Below are 18,583 nucleotides of genomic sequence, written 5' to 3'. Positions count from 1 at the left end.
GCCATAAAAAGATTTGAAAATATTCCCTAATGAGACATGTAAAGTTACTAAAAACAAATTCATTCATCAGCCAGTTGAAGTACTCAAAAGTTATCAGCTGTCTGTCGGCAAATAGTTTTGATATCAAAATAATAGAGCTTGTTTAAGCCGTGTGCTATCAGTCCGGATACTTATGTTAAGTAGCGTACAATTCTTTTTTGGAGTGTAAGCACTTCAGAGTTGAATGAACCGAACTATTAAGTAAGCAGCACTTGAGCAGCATTTTTTTTGTGTAGCTTCAAATTTCCAACCAGGGCGCAGTTGAAAGCAACGCAACCGCAGTTTATATTATGAAGCTGACCCGCAGGCAAAGCAACGGTTCAACCTCAACCTCAACCTTAGGCCAAATGAAGCTATAGAAGAAGTAGAAGGCGAGTGTCCAATGCTAAGATCAATGCCACGTTACCGTTGCCATTGCCGTTGTCGTTGCCAACTTCCTGTATTTTAGCCATGCTATCACGACCACTACTACCCTATTTATATGCAGTGGTAACTATTCTACTCGCTTCGCTTGCCTCTTTCCTTCTTCTTCTTCTTTTTTTTTATTTTTTAAACACTTCCTCATTTCGCTTTGTGCCTTGGCATTTGGCAGCTATTCTGTGTCAATTCCCAGCACTGTGTCTGAGTGTCACCAGAGCCAGAGCAAGAGCCAGAGCTCGAATCACAGTCACAGATACACACAGCCAGGTAAGTGAATGGAGTCTATAGTATGCTATATATCCGCTACTCCTGCTGCTTCCCCCGACAACATCCATCGTCTGGCTGAGTGCCAAGTGTAGTGCAATAAACTCGCTTCTTCTTTTTATTTTTTTTTTTGCTATACTGAATAGCTGGCAATCAAAGATTTGAATGCAAGATACGATGACATTTACTCGCACATTCAATTGCGCTTTTGATTTGAATATTTACATGCCGAGCCGAGGCATTCGAGGCAAATCGCATTCGTTCATGTCTCTCTTTTATCCTTTGTGTGTGTCTGTGCTGAGACTTGACTTGTATACGATGTTGGCTACGATATAGTATTGACATAGTCAAATTGGCTTACTGTGAAGAGCTGCCTGTGTGTGGAGCTGCCATTTGGGTCTGTGGTGCACTGTAGACTGCCAACTAACTGGCTAACTAATTGATTTCTAAATGCACTCACTCGCTCTTTAAGTTGAGCTCTTCATTAGCCCCATTTAAGCTGAGGCTGGCAAAAGTTACTTCGCCCAACTAATTTGCCTAATTGATAAACCATGCCCTGGCATCTTAGTGTGCTGCTCTTTGCTCTTTACCTCTAGACACTGTTGACTTTCCGTCCGTCAAACATCTTTTGAGCCAATGCACTCAGCCTCAGCCACAAGCTGATGCACTCACTTCAAACTGCAGCTGGCAGCAGCATCAGCAACAACCGAGATCCGTTGTGGAATCCCTTAAGTTGTCCCATTGCATCTGCCCAGCTGGCCTGTCATTTGCCATTGGCCATTAATTGCAATCAATTTCGCTGTCAACACACACTCCAAATAACTGCAGGATATTTATTTATGCCCCACAACCTTTTGCAACTGAATAATTACCTTATGACACATTATCATTATTATTAAGCACTGCCCTCAACCACAAACTTATCATTTTCACATCAGCTTGCGGGGTCCACAACTCCAAAGTCCAGGAATTAGACTCTCTGCCAACAGATTCACTTCATCTCCAACTTCCAACTCTGCATCTGCCTTGGCCTGAGACTCAGACTCTGACTCTGACTTTGGTTTGCTTCGTCTATGGCTTCTACGTTCGCCTTGCCTGAGGCTTCATAAATATTTCCAGCTTGCAAAATTATATAATTATTTCAAGTATTCTCAATCGGACTTGGGTCGAGTGTGCTGAGTGCGTAATCATAGCCGGAAACTTGTTTTGCAATACGCTTGCGAAGGGCATCAAGACTTGGCCATGTCGTTGAACCAAAGAAATTATTATAAAAAATTGGAATATAAATCAAAAATTGGATTTTAATTAAGCACTAGCATTTTAATTGATGGAAGAGTAATGAAATAAATAGTTAAAAATATATTATTTGGTCTTTAAGCAGTCGACAAGTTTTCAAAATTATAAATGAATTAAAAACTTGCAGTCAAGTTGGAATAATAATAAAATAAATAATGACAAATATATAATTTAGTTTGCCAACAGTCGACAAATGATCATATGATCAATGATTACAAATACAAAATTTGGTAATACTTTCAAAATAAAATTTAAAACTAATTGCGAATTAAATTTAATTGTTTGCAACAAAAGTAAAAATGAATGTAGTTAGAAAGAAACAGAAAAACGTTGAACGTAATCTAAGTTATTAAAGTGATAAAACATTGGTTTGCAGGCATAATGGGCAAACCCCAATCAAATCAATAAAGTATAAGTACTTCTTGCATTGATTAATGCGGGTTAAAAATTTCTACAAATTAAAATCAATTCATCATCGGCTACAAATAAATAATTTCTTATCTCCCCTCAGCAGTTAGAGTATTAACAAATTCGACGAAGCTGCGAAGTCGCTGTTGCTAATGTTAAATTGACTTTTGTTTTTTAAATTTGCTTTATGCTTGCGTTGTTGCCTGGTGCAGCGCGTTTTTAGGCCAACGAAATGCATTAAGCCATGGCCTTTACGAACTTATTTCCGTTTAAAGTACAAATATTTGCGGCCTGTGACGCTTAAATGAAAAAAAGCCCCGTAATGAAATTGCGCGCGCGGCGCGTTCAATGTTTTCAACTGCGGCACTCAATTTACATGCCGACAATCAATAAGCCCCCCAACTACGAGTGTATGCAGTATATATATAGTATATCCATCATATACCATATAGTGCATATAGTATAGTATAGTTGCCATGGTTGGCAACTGCAACTGCAATGAGTTTAAAGTAGTGCAGTTACTGCAATTGTACAATTAGTTGATAAGTATTTTCTTTTGTTTTCGCGAAGCTCACTTTCAATTCGTAACTGAAAAAAAGTAGTTTATGGAAATGTTGCTGAAGTGAGTTCAGTAGTAGTTTGGCATCTGCATTTAATGTACTTATGCTCACTACTACATGCATACATATATACATACGAGGGCCATACAATAAATACAGTTTGTTGCTGCAAAAGTTGTACGCTGTAAATATTTGGCCTGACCGCCCACAGCAACTGCACATCGCAATACAAATGTTGTTGGGCTGAGAAAACCGCAGCGCATGCTTGACTTCAGTGGTTGTGGCAGCAGCAACAACAAGGGGCAACTACTACGCACTCGAACTGGCAACTCGCCCAGCCCAGTCCAAACCCAAACCCAAACCCAACCCAAGCTAAAGCTCAAAACCCCAACCGAACCCAACCCAAGCCGTCCCTGGCAGTTATTGAATTGATGGTCGCGGCAAGTGCTTTAATGGAAACTTAAGTATCATCGTTTAAAATGACGCAGAAAAGCGCAACGCAACGCAGCGCACATCGGACGAATGAACGAATCAACGAACCCAGCAAATGATGTTGACCCTTCACTCCCGACCATTGCGTTGCCAATGCCAATTATTATTTATATACCCCCTAAAATGAGGTGATGTCATTGGGTATGCTCCTAAACAAAAAATTGCCTTCATTTGTCAACGCTGCAAAACTTTGTGCTGCAAAAGTCGCCCTCAAAATTTCCATCAATGAGCCATTAAGATTTCTTGATTATGCTCTGACTTTTTTAATGATATTATATATATTTTAGATAAGTGAATCTTCTTTTGTGCTTAAACTTTTTTCTAATATAAAGACATTCATTCATTTTTACCAAAGAATCTATATAGTTCTATTATGATTCGAAAATTTGCTTTCCAACATTAAATATTTAAAAATTTGATCGTTATTCTTTTAGTCGATCAACTTTTACGAACAGAATTAAAATCAAATGATACTTCTAAGAAATTAAAATATTCTTCTCATCTTAAAATATGCTTTAATTTCTAGCAAATTATTGAGCCTTGAATTTCCTTATCTCTTCTAACTTATAAGCAAGTAAAGCTTATTTCTCTAGCTTGCCACTTCTCCAACTTTTCTCAGACTCTATTTTACAGGGTATATTCAAGCTGATTACCCGCTTGACCATCGACTAAGCTAGTTGTCCGTTTTTACTGTTTATTTTAACTACAGCTTTTTTGGTGCACATTTATTTTATGCACTTTTTACGACAACTCTCGCATAGAAATTATGTGCAGGTCCCCCAAATGAGAATGGGCATTGTGTAAAATGTATTACAAGCATTTTGTGGGAGAGCAAACACAAAACTGAACATTATACTTCGTCGTATACTAAAATATGCAACGCGGCAGGAAAAATGTTATTCAAGTTGTTTTTGTTTTTGTTGTTGTTACTGATGAAGATGAAAGCGAAAGAGGTTTTTGTGTGATGGCCAAGAGAATCACGTCATGAAAAGGGCATAAAATGTGGCAAGTAATGAGCAAAGCAAGAGCCAAATGCAAAAAGCAACAAACAACATCTGAGCCATATTAAATATGCACCAATTAAAAGTGACAACTGGACTCTAAAACTCGCCAGCAAATCATCAAAAATTTGCTTAACCAAATGAATCGCAAGCCAAATATTTGAGAGGTGGCTGAGCAGCATTAAAAAAGCCACGTGCAAAAGTGATGACAAGCAACAGCTAACTCGATGTGAATAAGAGCTGGTGGGGGGAGGGAAAGGGAAAATACTTTCGACACCCTTTTTTTTATATTTGGTGTTTTTTGTCTGAGTAACTTTTGCATTAACAATCTGTGCTCGTAAAAGACAAACAGCCCATCAAAAGTGATGCAAAGTCAGCCTCCCAAAAAACCGCCTCAGGCTAAACCGATTTGTAAATTTATTTATGTAAAATCCCCCCGATGCAAACTTTGATTCTCCTCTAAAGGATAATAGAAAATCCCTTTCAAAGGCCAGCCAAATGTGGTGCTTTTAATATTTAATAGTAGCAACAAAAAAAATTCGATACAAAATTACAAAGAAAAGGCATTTGACATGAAAATTGGAAAAAACGATTTTACCTTTGTTTTAGTTGATAACAAAATGGAATTTTTTCCTCTTTATTATACCCGCTACCCATAGGGTAGAAGGGTATTATAACTTTGTGCCGGCAGGAAATGTATGTAACAGGTAGAAGGAGGCATCTCCGACCCTATAAAGTATATATATTCTTGATCAGCGTCAACAGCCGAGACGATATAGCCATGTCCGTCTGTCCGTCTGTGTGTCTGTCCGTCTGTCCGTCTGTCCGTCTGTCCGTATGAAACACTGGATCTCAGAGACTATAAGAGATAGAGCTATAATTTTTTTTCGACAGCATTTGTTATGTTTGCACGCAGATCAAGTTTGTTTCAAATTTTTGCCACGCCCACTTCCGCCCCCGCAAATCAAAAAAATCGAATAACAAGCGTAATTTTAAAGCTAGAGTTCCGAATTTCGGTATATACAATAATAACTATAGTATTTATGATTTCTGAAATTTTGGTTGCGATCAGATAAAAATTGTGGAAGTTATTAAAGAAATACTTTTGTATGGGCAGTAACGCCTACTTACTAGGGGTCTTAGTTGCTTTGGCTGACAATCTGGTATATTGTGCTGTCTATGGTATATTTTGAATACGGTACTATGTCGATATACCAAATATACCATTCGGTATATTTTTAGTATTTTTGCAGTATATTTGGTATATTTTGAGAAAATACCTCAAAATATATTTCTTTTATTCAAAATGGGTAGCGGGTATCTCACAGTCGAGTACACTCGACTGTAGCTTTCTTACTTGTTTTTTTGTTGTTGTTGTGTGTGTAACAACATGTTTCAATGCATTCAGTCATATGCATTCTCTATGCTGATTTTAACTATTAATTTATCGCATTTACGCTTGATTTAGCAAATAATGTGAAATTAATTTTAAATCTCGCGCATAAATTAAACTCGCACACGGTTCGCCTCTCCCCCTCCCCATTTCCCCCGTCAATGCAAAGAGCCTTAACATGTTAATTACATATAATCGTCATTAACAATTAATTATGTAGATAATATACGCACAAAGGGTGAGCTGCGTGTGTGTGTGTGAGTGTATAAAGAGGGGGGAAAGAGGAAGATGTGTCTGTTAGCTCGGCTTTACACTCGTTGAAGCATAAAGTGACAAAATGTGACTTTTAATCAGCACGGATATTGGATTAATGAGCATCAAGTGCTTTAGAAACGAGAGTTGATTTAAATAAATCCTACATAAATTGCGTTGAAAGTGCATTAATCATTGTACGCACAATAGAAATTTAACTTTTCAATAAAATTTATATTTTTTACACTTTTCTCAAAAATATTCAAATTTGTAATTCGAAAATTTAATAAAGTTGTGTACATTTTTAAACTAGACTCTACTGAAAGTATCTACAAAATGTTAGCTTACTTTAAAAAAGACTTAATGCTTGCACATGGCACCCATCATTCATCATCCTCTCTCATAACTTGGTCCACAATTTAGTATTAAGAATCTCTCAAGCGCTTTAAAGACAAACATTTAATCAACAAGTTTTTGGGTTCTGGGTATATTATTTGAAGCTTAATTTGAACTTTAAGACAAGTTTGGACCTTGTTCCGCATCCAAAGAGCATTACCCCTGAAAAATGATAAACAATGTCTGGGACTGTGTCTCTGTCGCTGCTAGACATTTATAATTACAACAAAAAAGTTTTCCCTATTTACTTTATTTGTCTTTTCATTTGGATACTCAGTGAAATGCTGACGAGAAATGGGCATATTAAAAGGCAAATTACATTACAGAAAAATGTAAGGCGAAATGCAGATTTTTAGGAGAAAGCTGCTAAAATATTTGGAATTTAGATTTTTAGCGGTAATAATAAAAAAAAGTAATATTAATGATACTAATTAAATTAAAAATAGTATTCTCACAAGTTTTCAATATTCAACTATCATATGAGATCTAATTAAAAGACTTTTAAATATCCTAAATATTTCAGAAAATTATAAATACAGACTTTAATAAGAGGGCGATATCACAATATTATTTATATTATTAGTTTCTTAACTTTCACAAACAAAGAGAAATACAGAATTTTATAATTATAATTAGTAGTGGTAATAATAGCATAATTTATAATAATAATATTCTTTTCACAATTTCTCAATGGTCAATTTATGATCCTTAAATATTTTAGAAGAAGAATTGCTTAAGTTTTAATAATAATATTCCTTTCACAATTTCTCAATAATCAATTTATGATCTTAAATATTTCAGAAGAATCGCTTAAGTTTTAGTAAAGGAAGTTTCCAAGTAACACAATATTTCTTTTAAATAATATTCTGCTTTTATTTCATATAGAGTATCTCTTAGTCAATCCCTTTCTAGTTGACCATTTTGTGTGTTGTTTTCTCTTTTATTTTCTTCTGTTTTTTCCTGCCACGCCGCAACGCTTACTAAAAAGCCGCACTCTTCTTCCCCCAGCTTTATGTTGAGGATGTGAACACCCTGTCGGCACACACAAAAATATGATTTATGTATTTAATTTAATGCTGTTGTTGGTTGATGCTGTTGCTGCTGTTGCTGCTGTTGGTGTTGCTGCTGCTGTTGCTGCTCTTGTTGGTGCTTTTTTAGAGGACAGTGTGTGTTTATTTGTCAGGCGACAACGGGATAATAAGAGAAACCAGAAACGGGAATCCGGCAGACGACCCCGAAACAGTGTGAGGGATGTTGTTCTCATATACTTGAGAGCTGCTCAAACTTCTCTTACAGCTTTATCATTTTCGTTTCCTTTGCTTTAACGCTATTTTGCTGTTTTAAAGGCATTAAATTGTCCTCGTTGTTGTTGTTGACGCCCACACGAAACGCATAAAAATGAAAAATGTGCGGCGACTTTTGTTGTTTCTCTGTTCTCTGTTCTGTACTTAGTCTCCTTTAGTGCTTCCCTTCAACTGTTTGTAATTATAAATAATTTGCTTGCTTGTTGTTGTTGTTAGCAGAATGTTGTTGAGCATTAATAAGTAAATAGACAAGAGGCCAACTAGCTTGGCCCTTATGGCATTCGCTTGAATTATGCAAAATTCCAGCACAAGCAAATCAAATTTTTGGCCACAAAGTATCCCCACTTCCCCCCTCCCTGACTCCTCTGGCCGGATAAGCAGCAAGTAAGTATCTATAGTATACAGTACTTGTAAAACATTAGGAACAAACTCACACACATACACACATAGATAAAGAGCTTGCAATTACCATAAGCCCAACAGACATCACAGACATATACACTAACACACACACACACATGTGGCCATAAAACGTAATGTGGCCCAAAAAGAATGAAAGAACCAACCAAGGATCAAGTGCAAATTTTTGATAATTAAACATTCAGAAGCGCCAAAATGCTTAACACAAGCAGCAGCAGCAGCCACACACAATGAGGGCGGCCAAACCACGCCCCCACGATGCCAAAGGCGGCAAGAGGGGCAAGAGGGGGCGGCTGAACTTATGCTGGCAATGTAATTAACACACAAAAATTGAAATCTGCTGCCAAACACAAACACAGCAACAGCATGAGAGAACGATAACGAGAGAGAAAGAGATGAAGAGCAAGAGGAAGATAGAGAATGCCAGACGGCTTCATTGAGGTCTAGCAAGTCACTTGCAAGTGTGTGTGTGTTTGTGTGTGTGTCTGTCTCTCGCTGTGTGCGTGATTGTGTTTACATACATGAAATCGCAACAACTTTCTTTTTTGTATTTTCGTAATTAAAAATCAGCTGCAGGATATTTTCAGCATTTTCGCCAGCGAAAATTACAAGCAGCGTGTAAAACATAAACAACAATTTTCCCACACACAGACACAGACAACTCAATCCGCGTGCTTCTTCTTCTCTTTCAGTAGTCTCCTTTCCTCCTCCTCACTTTGCTCTTTGGAGAGAATTCCACAGCCAACTCCGCAGTCAGCGTGTTGAATGAATATTAAGATATGTGTAATGCAATTGAATATCGCATTTAAAATGCGATTGTGTTCTTCATTGAAATGTTTTCGCTTAAAAGGAGCTGGGGAGCAAAATGAATAAAAACAAATGGGGTGTGCCAAACTTAAAGATACGATAATAGCAGATTAAATATTTAATTTAGAAACTTAACTCAACTAAGTGATATAATTAAAAGCTACTCTAAAGATTTTCTATTCCTGTAATATGATAAAAACAAGCCAATAAATTTGCTTAGTATAAATTAAAGTAAATAAAATATATAAAAATAAAATAAAATAATAAAGTATTGAATACAATTAATAAAAAGGAAAAACTTTAATATATTTTATGTAAACTTTTCTTTCTTTAATGAAATTCTTTATCCATGTTTAAGCTTTTGCTTTATTATTACTATATTAAGTTCCATAGTTTCCTTACTATTCAGTATCCATCTTTAATGTTTATACCCAAGATTTCAATATCTGCAGGGCATTTAATGAATATCAAGCCACAAAGCCAGTAGCATATAGACTTAAAGCTTTGCACTTATTGTAATTGTAATAAGCTTAACTATTTTTTAACAAATGAGCAGACGAGACAGATTCACGAGTAGATAATTTATAGACTTGTAAATACTCTGATGTAATAAATATAAAATTTCCAATATTATATAAATTTAAGATTATTCTTTAATGAAGAATCTTTATTTGGCAACTTTTAAGTTTATTTACTTGGTGAATCAAAATATTTTCATATATTTACTTTTATATTATTTCATCAAAAATACTCTCTCCCAATTGATGCACATGGCTTTTAAGAATCCAGAACGTGGGAACAAATGCAGCGTGCAAATATGTTTTAAAACAATCCCGGACCACATAAATATGATTAAACGATTTAAATAAATAGTCAGCAAAGTGCAAAGTCCGTTGGGGGTATTGGTCGAAATGGAGGAGTATTAACAAATATTTTTATTATGCTCAAATAACAATTTCACGTCTGCTGCATTCGAGAACCAAATTTATTTATGTAATTTATTTCCCAATCATTTATTTTGTATTAATTAAATATGCTACCACCGCGCTGTTGATTCTCTTTTCTCTCTCTCTCTCTCACACTCTGGCTGTCTCAATTTTCGAACGTGCCCACAAATAAATATTTATGTTTTTTTTTTATAATTTTTTTCGGCCAGCGGGTGAGAAAAATCTGTTTTTAAGCTGCAATGCAAACAGATGAAACCGATGAAAACATTGACTGATTTTCCTCGTTTTCTTGTTTGTGAACAAGAACTGAAAAATACAAAAACAAAAAACGCCGAACTGAAATGAAAAGCCTTTGAGTGCTGTTGTGCTTGTGGGTGGAAGATTGGGAGCGGCCTGTTTTTGACAAATTGACTTTGCTAGCAATAATAATAACAACCGCAGCAGCAACAGCAATAGCAACAACAACAACAACAACGAGAGCGAAGCAGTTCTCAAGTAGTATATTCATATTGATTTCAAACGAGACTTCAACATGCAAATGACAGATTTATATTTCATGCTGTCGTTTCGGCTGTCAATCAACTTGGCCAAGGTGTTGATTGATGTCTAGACGCTAGACGCAGCTGTTTTTTTGGTCGGAGATTGAGTCTGACGAGGGGTTTGTGGGCGGTTTTGCTTGGGGATTTTCATAAAGCTGAACATTTCAGAAAGATATTCTTTTTTTTGACAGCTACGCATTCAGAATCACAGCTCTGATTCCGGCATGCGTAAATAGCTGTGGGTGCAATGTACGGCAAATAGAGCGTCCCAACAACGCTTGAATGAACTCAGAAGATGGAGATGGAGCAGAGCATTGGGGAGCAGAGTGACTGTTAAGCTGGGTATTAGCTATGTTTATGACGCATGCTGCCATCAATACAGCGCCAGATTAAATCATACTCGTACACAGCAAACTGTCCATTAAAATCTTAGCCTAGTTTCCAAAAAATAAAAACGAAGTGAGTGGAAAGAAAAAAAGCAGCATTCACAGGTGTGTGCATGAGCTTTTGTTTAGTCAAGTATCGTAATTTGTTGGCATGTTTTTTCATGCTAGACCGCAGACAAGAGGCAGACGACAAAACAAAAAACACAAATACATGAACAAAGGCGAAACTCTTAAAACGCGTCGCGTTCTCTTTAATAATTCAGCAGTCCTCTTAAAGGCAACAACACTACACCAACGACACAACCAAATTGAAAGCTTAAGCGGCCAGGAACTTCTGGATATTCTGGATGTCGCCTAAAAACCAGACGACGATGTTTCTGTCGTCGCTGCCCCTAAAAAACAACAACAAACAAAAAAGAAACCAAGCACACACACACAGTGGAAGGCATAAAAAGAAACTGAGAGAGCGAAAAATAAAGTATAAAGTCGTAGAGCCCGGTTAAAAACAAAGTGCTTTAAATGGGTATTGGGTTGAGGGGATTTGGACGTATTTCCAAACCAACACATTGAAATTCGGCTGAGACTGAAGACGAGAGAGAGATGCTTAATGGTCTTAGTAGGGCGCTTTGCCGCCAGCTTAACCCCATAAGGCCACGCGAAAGGAGGCTAAGCTTTATTTATGCGCCAAAAAGGTAAGGGAATTTCTCAGGAAGGGGAAGGGGAATGAGGGTTTCTCAAACCAGCCAAAAGTATTTAAGATTTAGGCTATAGCAAATGCCAAAGAATTTGGCACAAACTGAATTTCAAGCCGACAACAATTTGAATACTTTAACGCGCATTTATTTGATTCATTTTCATTTGTAAAACAATTTATTAGACAATGCTCTGAAAATTGAATAAAAATGATACAAAACTCAATACAAAAATCCTTTTAAAAAAGCATAAAATATTTGTAAAACAATTTATTAGGCAATGCACTGAAAATGTAATAAAAATTATAGAAAACTAAATACAAAAAACTTATTACAAAAATACTAAATGTTTATAAAACAATTTATTAGACAATACTCTGAAAACTTAATAAAAATTATAGAAAATTAAATACAAAAAACTTATTACAAAAATACCAAATGAATCTCATTTGAGAATTAGTTCGACATCAACAAAAACTGCTAGAAAATGTAGCGTATTTAATGAACAAGCAAACAAGTTTAAAAAAAATAAATTTAATTTCATTCAACAGAAAATTTTCTGGAAAAGTAATGAAAAATAAATATGTAAATAAAATGTTCTCAATAAAAAACAAATAATGTGCTAGAACAAAACTTAACTTTATGACTTTAAAAGTGCAAAACAATTCAATACATAATTCTCTGAAAAAGTAATGAAAAATATACAATACGAAATGTTTTTAATAAATTACAAAACATGTGTAAGATAAGTTAACTTCACTTAAATACTTTATGCTATTTAATAAACAATTCCCTGAAAAAGTAATGAAAAATATACAAAATACAATTTCCCCAATAATTTTCAAATATTTAGCTTTAACAACAAACTCGTCATTAGGCAATTCCAGAAATCTTCTAGTTCATTTAGCAAATTGCTGCCCAGCCTCGTCAACTGATGGAATATGTAGTATGTTATGCATTTAATTGCCCAAAAACTTTTCGACAGCGTTGATATTCCTGGAAACTTGAAATGAGTTTCTGATCTTTGACATTGAAAACTAAATATGGCATACACTTGGCTTCAGTTTCTATTCGTTCCCCACTTGGCAATCAAAATCTATTAGCATTTATTTTTAGTTGCAGAGAAGCCCTAGACACTTGAATCTGTTTTGAGAAAAGTTTTCGACACGTGTCGTGGTTGCTTCAACTCGTAGATCATTAACAGTTCTTAGCTCAAACATTTATTACTACTAAATTTATTGTCAAGCTGCGATAGACATTTACAGCTAATCACGTCGCAATGTCTTCCGAAATCACTAAAAAAGAAATTCAGTTAAACAATTTGAACAACATTTAATTTTTACATAAAATTGATCAAATTTTAACAAAAAAATGCATAGAAAGTAAATATGTTTGTTGAAGTAATTTGAAAACAGAACTTAACTAGTGCCCTACGAAATGAAAGTCCCCATTCAACAGACAACAGACAGCTGGCTTTTCATAGATTGCCAAGTGTGTTAGTGGGAGGAGGTGGGGGGAGGAAAGTGAGGAGGGGAGGGGCGGACATCAGGTAGTCATAGAGCCAGAGCCTAGGGAACTCGCCGAACAAAAACGAAATAATCCAATATACATATTGTATTGTGCGATAATACGCCACACGAGGCAAAGCAGAGCAGAGAAAAGCGAGCCAGAATTTTCCTTTTCCTATTTTTTTTAGCTGTGTTTGTGTGTTGTTTTCTTGCTACTATGTTTGTCTAGGCCATGTATCTGCGAATGCCATTCGGATACGGATACGGATACAAATACTCCAGTCGAGTGCGTTCATTTAAATTTTTTGCAATTTTTAGGCAGTTTTTATGCATGGGAAAACAAACAAACCCGCTTACAAATTCAACGGCAAAATCATTTCAATTTTTAGATGCTGCGCAAAGGCATTTACACAGATACACACACACACACAGATATTTCTATAAGTGTTGTCTGTGTGTGTACTCCTGTTGGCCATATAAGAGAATGTGCAAATCAATTGCAAAGTTAAAACTCACACAAAAATTTCATTAAGTTAAAACGCGCTGCGAATGCTCAACAAAATACTCGTCGTGCAATATTGCCAACTTTATTATCAGACAACACACACTCTTAATAGAGACTTTAAAAGTATTTCACTTAATTTTCGCAGCTACATTCTTTAGTGTTGTAGTGTTATTGAAATGCAATTAAATTAATGAAAAAAGTGACCATTTTGTTTTTGGCAACTGCCTCGATGTCGTCATTTCATTTTGTTTACCCTCCATCCCTCCCTTGAAAATCTCAGCAAAAGGACAACAAATAAAAATTTATTTTGATTGCAGGCAAAACCATTCGAGTGTGCCAAGACTAACAGCAGACACTGTGCTTAGGCAGGCGTCGCATGGATTTTGTGGTCCATAACTGTTGTTTCGACTCTTGCCAACTGTTGTGTCCAGCTGCTTAGCTCAGAAAGTGGGCAAATGTCCAAGACCAATTTGGTGCTCCGCTTCCTCTCTCCTCTGTCGCCCAACTTTGTCTCTTGGTGCTGTTTATTTTTATGTGACAATGCAAAGTAAGTGCACTTGAGTTGTGCTTCCAGCCTACAATCACAGTTGGCAGCTGCTCAGTGCGCGATAATTAACATTTGTTACGCAGGTCAACAACTACTACAAATACATACACACACACACACAGAACACTACACACAACTACACTTGACTACATAAATGCGTAAAGAGCACAGAGCACGGAGAACTGTATAAAAGTCAGTGAGCTTTAAAATTGGCACGGACTCCGGTGCTCTCAATTACGGCAGTATGAGCAGCTCCATTGGCTCCAACTCCAACTCCAGCTCATGTTCTTGCTGCTGTTCGCGTCGTGGCTGCTGCTGCTGCTGCTGCTGAGTTGCCTTTGCACGGCCATTAGCCCGGATCCGAGTCCGACTCCGGGCCTTGGACTGGGACTGGGACTGGGACTGACAGAGCTCCGCCTTCAGTTCCGCTTTGTATGCATGCCATAATTGTTTGGCTAGGAAAAATAGCAGCTCGCAGATGCCAATCAATGAGAAGCCCGCTATGATGCCGCAGATGTTGCCAATTGTACCTGCAAAGGCGCAAAAGGAACGCGAGTATCCAAAAAAAAAAAAAAAAAAAATACAACAAAAAAAACCATATCTGCATATTGTTTGTCTGTCTGTATGTGTGTGTGTGTGTGTTTTTTTATGACTGGAATACTCACTGAAGATCTCGTACCAGGCATTTTTAATAATCTGCCGAAAGTATTGAATATGCGTTTCGGCAAAGTAAATACGCACAACGGCCAACTCGGAACTGTCATGGCTGCTGTAACTGTTATTGGCATCGAAACTGCTGTTGTTGTTGCTGTTCCTGTAGTTGCTGTTGCTGCACAAAATTAAACTCATTTATAGCCCAAACTGACTGAAGAAGGAGGGTAAATGAAACCCCAAACAGACACTCTTGGGTTGGGGTAACTTGATATTTGCGGAAACTGCCAAAATGTTACTTTGAACTCGTCTCAATTGCAGTGCATTTAAATTCAATCAGCGTGTGCTTTAAAGTATACACAGAGAGAAAAAGAATGCGATAAAAACAATAAATTGAAGCAGGAAATAAATCAGAAACATCGACAGACCAATATTCTAAAATAATTTTTGATTACATCAAATTTGAAGCAGGAGTGACGAAATGACGAAATATCATCCGAACAATTATCTAGAATAATCTTGCACAATCTCATTTTAGAAAGTTATTATTGTCACCTTGAAATTTATGTTTTATATATCCACAGACAGAGAAAAACATACTTAAGTAAAAAAAAAACACATTTAAAAGTTAAGTATAAATTCATATATATAAACAGAATTCATATATATAAACAGTGTTCTAGGATGACTCTAGATCAGTCTATCTTAAAAAAAAGATTGTTTTTAAAGCATTAAAAAGTAAATAAAGACTCTTAACTCAAGAATATAACATATGATTCAAAAATAAAACTTGAGTTTCAAAATTGAATCAAAAGTAAAAATTCATATATATCATTAAAAACATATTCAAGAATAACTTTAGATTTGCACCTTTTAAAATCAGATTTGTTTTCTGAACTCAGAAATAGTTTCTTGTGCTTAGTTCGCAATTATTCTCACTGTGTATTCAACTATATTTCAGCTTACGTCATGGGCTTGAAGTTACCCTTGAGGGGCAGCGACATGGCGCCGCGGACTTTGTAACGTATCTCGGAGCAGGAGGCCAGACAGTCGGGACAGTAGAGCGCATCCTCGAGCTCATGCTCCAGGCCGGGCATAAATTCGCGAGTGGTGATGACATTCAGCCATTTAACTACAACAATTACACGATTACAAATGTCCAAGTACAAGAGAACTTCCCTTCACACACACACACACAATCGCTCAATCAACTCACATTTGTAACGCTGCAGACACTCCATGTGCTGGAGGGTGCAGAAGACACGTCCGATGGCAAAGGGTATGAAGCTCATAGGTATATTGAAGGGCAAACATCCGCATAAGCTGAATATGCTGCGTGCTCGACATGCGGAGATGCATTTACTGAATGTGTAGCGTTGTGAGAAGTTGTGAGGTATTTCATCTTCAAAGAAGCATTTGCGCTGCAGTTAGCAGATTGCAGATTGATTGACTCGCATGATTGACAGACAATTGAACTCACTACTTCACTCACCACCTGGGGACTCATGTGTCGCGCCTCCGGCACCGTCTCAATAATTCTCGGTATTACTGGCAACTGTGTAATGCGTCCGGAAGAGACAAATCTTAGGGAGACGCCGCCTGACTGCGGATCCGGATAGTTCTCAGGCTCGTAGATAATGATCTGTTTGAATTAAAATGATGGATGCTGGAAGATGCTGATGTGTTTCTGTAGCTCACCGCAAATCCTTCGACCAGCTTATGCATCTTGTAGTAATTATCATTGCGATCCGATTTTAGGGTTAGCGTTAAACCCATGTCAGCGCCAAAGAAGCGTTGGGAATATGGGCGTGGCTTAAAGAATCTGAAAAGTAAATAAAATTTAAAAATTAGGTAAATAAATAAATAGATACATAGTCTTAAGTCTTGAGTAGTTAAAATAATTTGTTGCCTGAAATATTAAATTAAAATAATGAAGAGATAGCCGTTAAATTTGTTTTGAAGTTAAATTTGTTAAATTAGTTAAATGACTGATTGAGAAATTAATTCCATAACTAAAACTTTAAAGCTGCATTTCGCAATTCCTTTTTCAGCATATGTAAAATGAATATTATTTTGTGTCTGCTTTCTTGAAGGATTTATATAAAGGAGGAGGAATTATATGAAATTGTAGCCCGTTTTGGGCTGAGGGTTAATAGGTGAGCTTGCCAGGAAAAAAGTTTTATAAGATGTCTTTAAATAACGAATAGAATAATCTATATAAAAAGTTTCAAAATTTATTCACCTTCCACGCAAATTAAAAGTGCAGCAGAAGCCATAGTTGGTAAGCGATTCCCTAAATTGTGTTAAGCAATCGAAGGCTTGTCCGGCCAAGCGACAGGAGACAAACATATCGCTGCAATTGGGCGTCAAATCGTGCAAGTGTCTTCTGCTGTTGAAGAACAGCTCATAGGGTTCCGTGTCCTTATCATCAAGAAATCTCTGAAGTCCGAGCACATGCTGATAATCACAGTACTCTTCGCTGCCGTAGTACATGCCAAATGCACGAAGTTCCCTATAAAAGAAGCTGGCATTGCGATGCCTGTGATCCTTGTCGCTGCTACAAGAGCGAATGAATGAATCATAATATTAAAGAATAACTCAGTTAAGTTACAAGGATACATTTAAGAGCAAAGTTATATTAAAGCGTAACACATTAACTTACAGTTGCTGGGCATAATATCGCACCGCCCGCTTGGAGATGCGATTCATGCTGCAGACAGAGACAGCGGGCAGATCCACCTCACTGACAGGATATTGGGGATTGTAGATGGTGGTGACCAGCACTTCGGTCTCGTCCTTATACGTATTCCAAACGAATGCGATTAGCACGCTCAGCGCTGTTATATGGAAAATGAGCCAGAAGAAGCTGCGGGACCAGCTAATTGAAAGCAAAGCGAACGGCAACAGCAGCAACAGACTGATGGGTCTACTCACCGTTCGTGATTGCGATATCCGTGCTCGACTAATTTGCCATAACAGTGGAACGAGAAATTCTGCAGCAAATCCTTTAACGCGGCGCCAAATGACAATTTCTGCGCAACGTTCTCCACATTGCGTGGCCTCGGAGCGGGGCTTGGACGCGGGCGGGACTTGGGGCTGGGTATCCACCAGACGGCGTGTCCAATGGCCAAACGCTGGTGAAGTCGTCGCTCAGCCCGTTCTCCAAATGTTGTTGCTGCTGCTGTTGTTGCCATGTTTGGCACTCAGTCAGCCCACGTTGCTCGTTGCTCGATTGCAACTGTTGCGGCTGTCGACGCAATGCGAGCCTTTTTGTAGACGACGTCGACCTCCAACGAGGTTTTGCCAGTTGTCCTGTCATTGTCATGGTCATGGGGAGAGCAAGGGATAGGAGTGGTGAGGAGAGGAGTGGGAGAAGCTGTGACTGTGACTGTTCTACATGGTGGCTCATTTTAATGAAAATTTTGCAGTCATGTCGTGCGTGTTGTTGTAATTAGGCCTCGTGTTCCAACTTATTGCCAACAAATTAACTGCGACATGGCACGTGGTGTTCGGCATTGGGCCAGGCTCGTTTTTCCCCCCTTATCCACCTCTCTTTTCCGGCTCTCTACCGCCTCTCGATTCGTCTTGGCAATTTCCCTTAATTGTCAACAATTTAAAATGAAATTAGTTAAACGCGCGTTAAATGTCAGCCAAAGGCAACGACAACGAGAACATCATCATCATCAGCACCGGAACACAACTGGGTCATGTGTTCGTGCCCTTCAAGGATAACGAAACAACAAGCCAACTGGCAAA

The 18,583-nt window shown here is 37.4% G+C and overlaps 1 protein-coding gene across 1 annotated transcript; it reads right to left on the bottom strand.

The window, feature by feature from the left end:
• Window positions 1-1,714: 1,714 nt before the first annotated feature.
• Window positions 1,715-18,021, bottom strand: LOC117574431 (sodium channel protein Nach). Its single transcript, XM_034258268.1, has 10 exons — window positions 17,762-18,021; window positions 17,490-17,693; window positions 17,070-17,384; window positions 16,526-16,649; window positions 16,320-16,448; window positions 16,044-16,248; window positions 15,794-15,959; window positions 14,842-15,005; window positions 14,548-14,706; window positions 1,715-1,842 (listed from the first exon to the last, which is right to left on the bottom strand). The coding sequence occupies exons 1-10, from the start codon at window positions 18,019-18,021 to the stop codon at window positions 1,715-1,717; spliced, it is 1,854 nt and encodes a 617-aa protein (XP_034114159.1).
• Window positions 18,022-18,583: the final 562 nt, after the last annotated feature.

Source organism: Drosophila albomicans, chromosome 2R, assembly GCF_009650485.2.
Source record: "Drosophila albomicans strain 15112-1751.03 chromosome 2R, ASM965048v2, whole genome shotgun sequence".
NCBI classification, from domain to species: Eukaryota; Metazoa; Arthropoda; class Insecta; order Diptera; family Drosophilidae; genus Drosophila; species Drosophila albomicans.
The sequence above is the reverse complement of the archived record's forward strand: the minus strand, read 5'-3'. Positions and strand labels throughout refer to the sequence as shown.

Bases quoted from the DNA above. Each gene is read 5' to 3' on its own strand.
- LOC117574431 (XM_034258268.1), bottom strand. From the start codon at position 18,021: ATGGCAACAACAGCAGCAGCAACAACATTTGGAGAACGGGCTGAGCGA. The intron at 14,707-14,841 runs GTGAGTATTCCA...GCGCCTTTGCAG, and splicing joins TGCCTGGTACGAGATCTTCA to GTACAATTGGCAACATCTGC. The intron at 1,843-14,547 runs GTCGGACTCGGA...TAATTTTGCAAG, and splicing joins GTCCCAGTCCAAGGCCCGGA to CTGGAAATATTTATGAAGCC.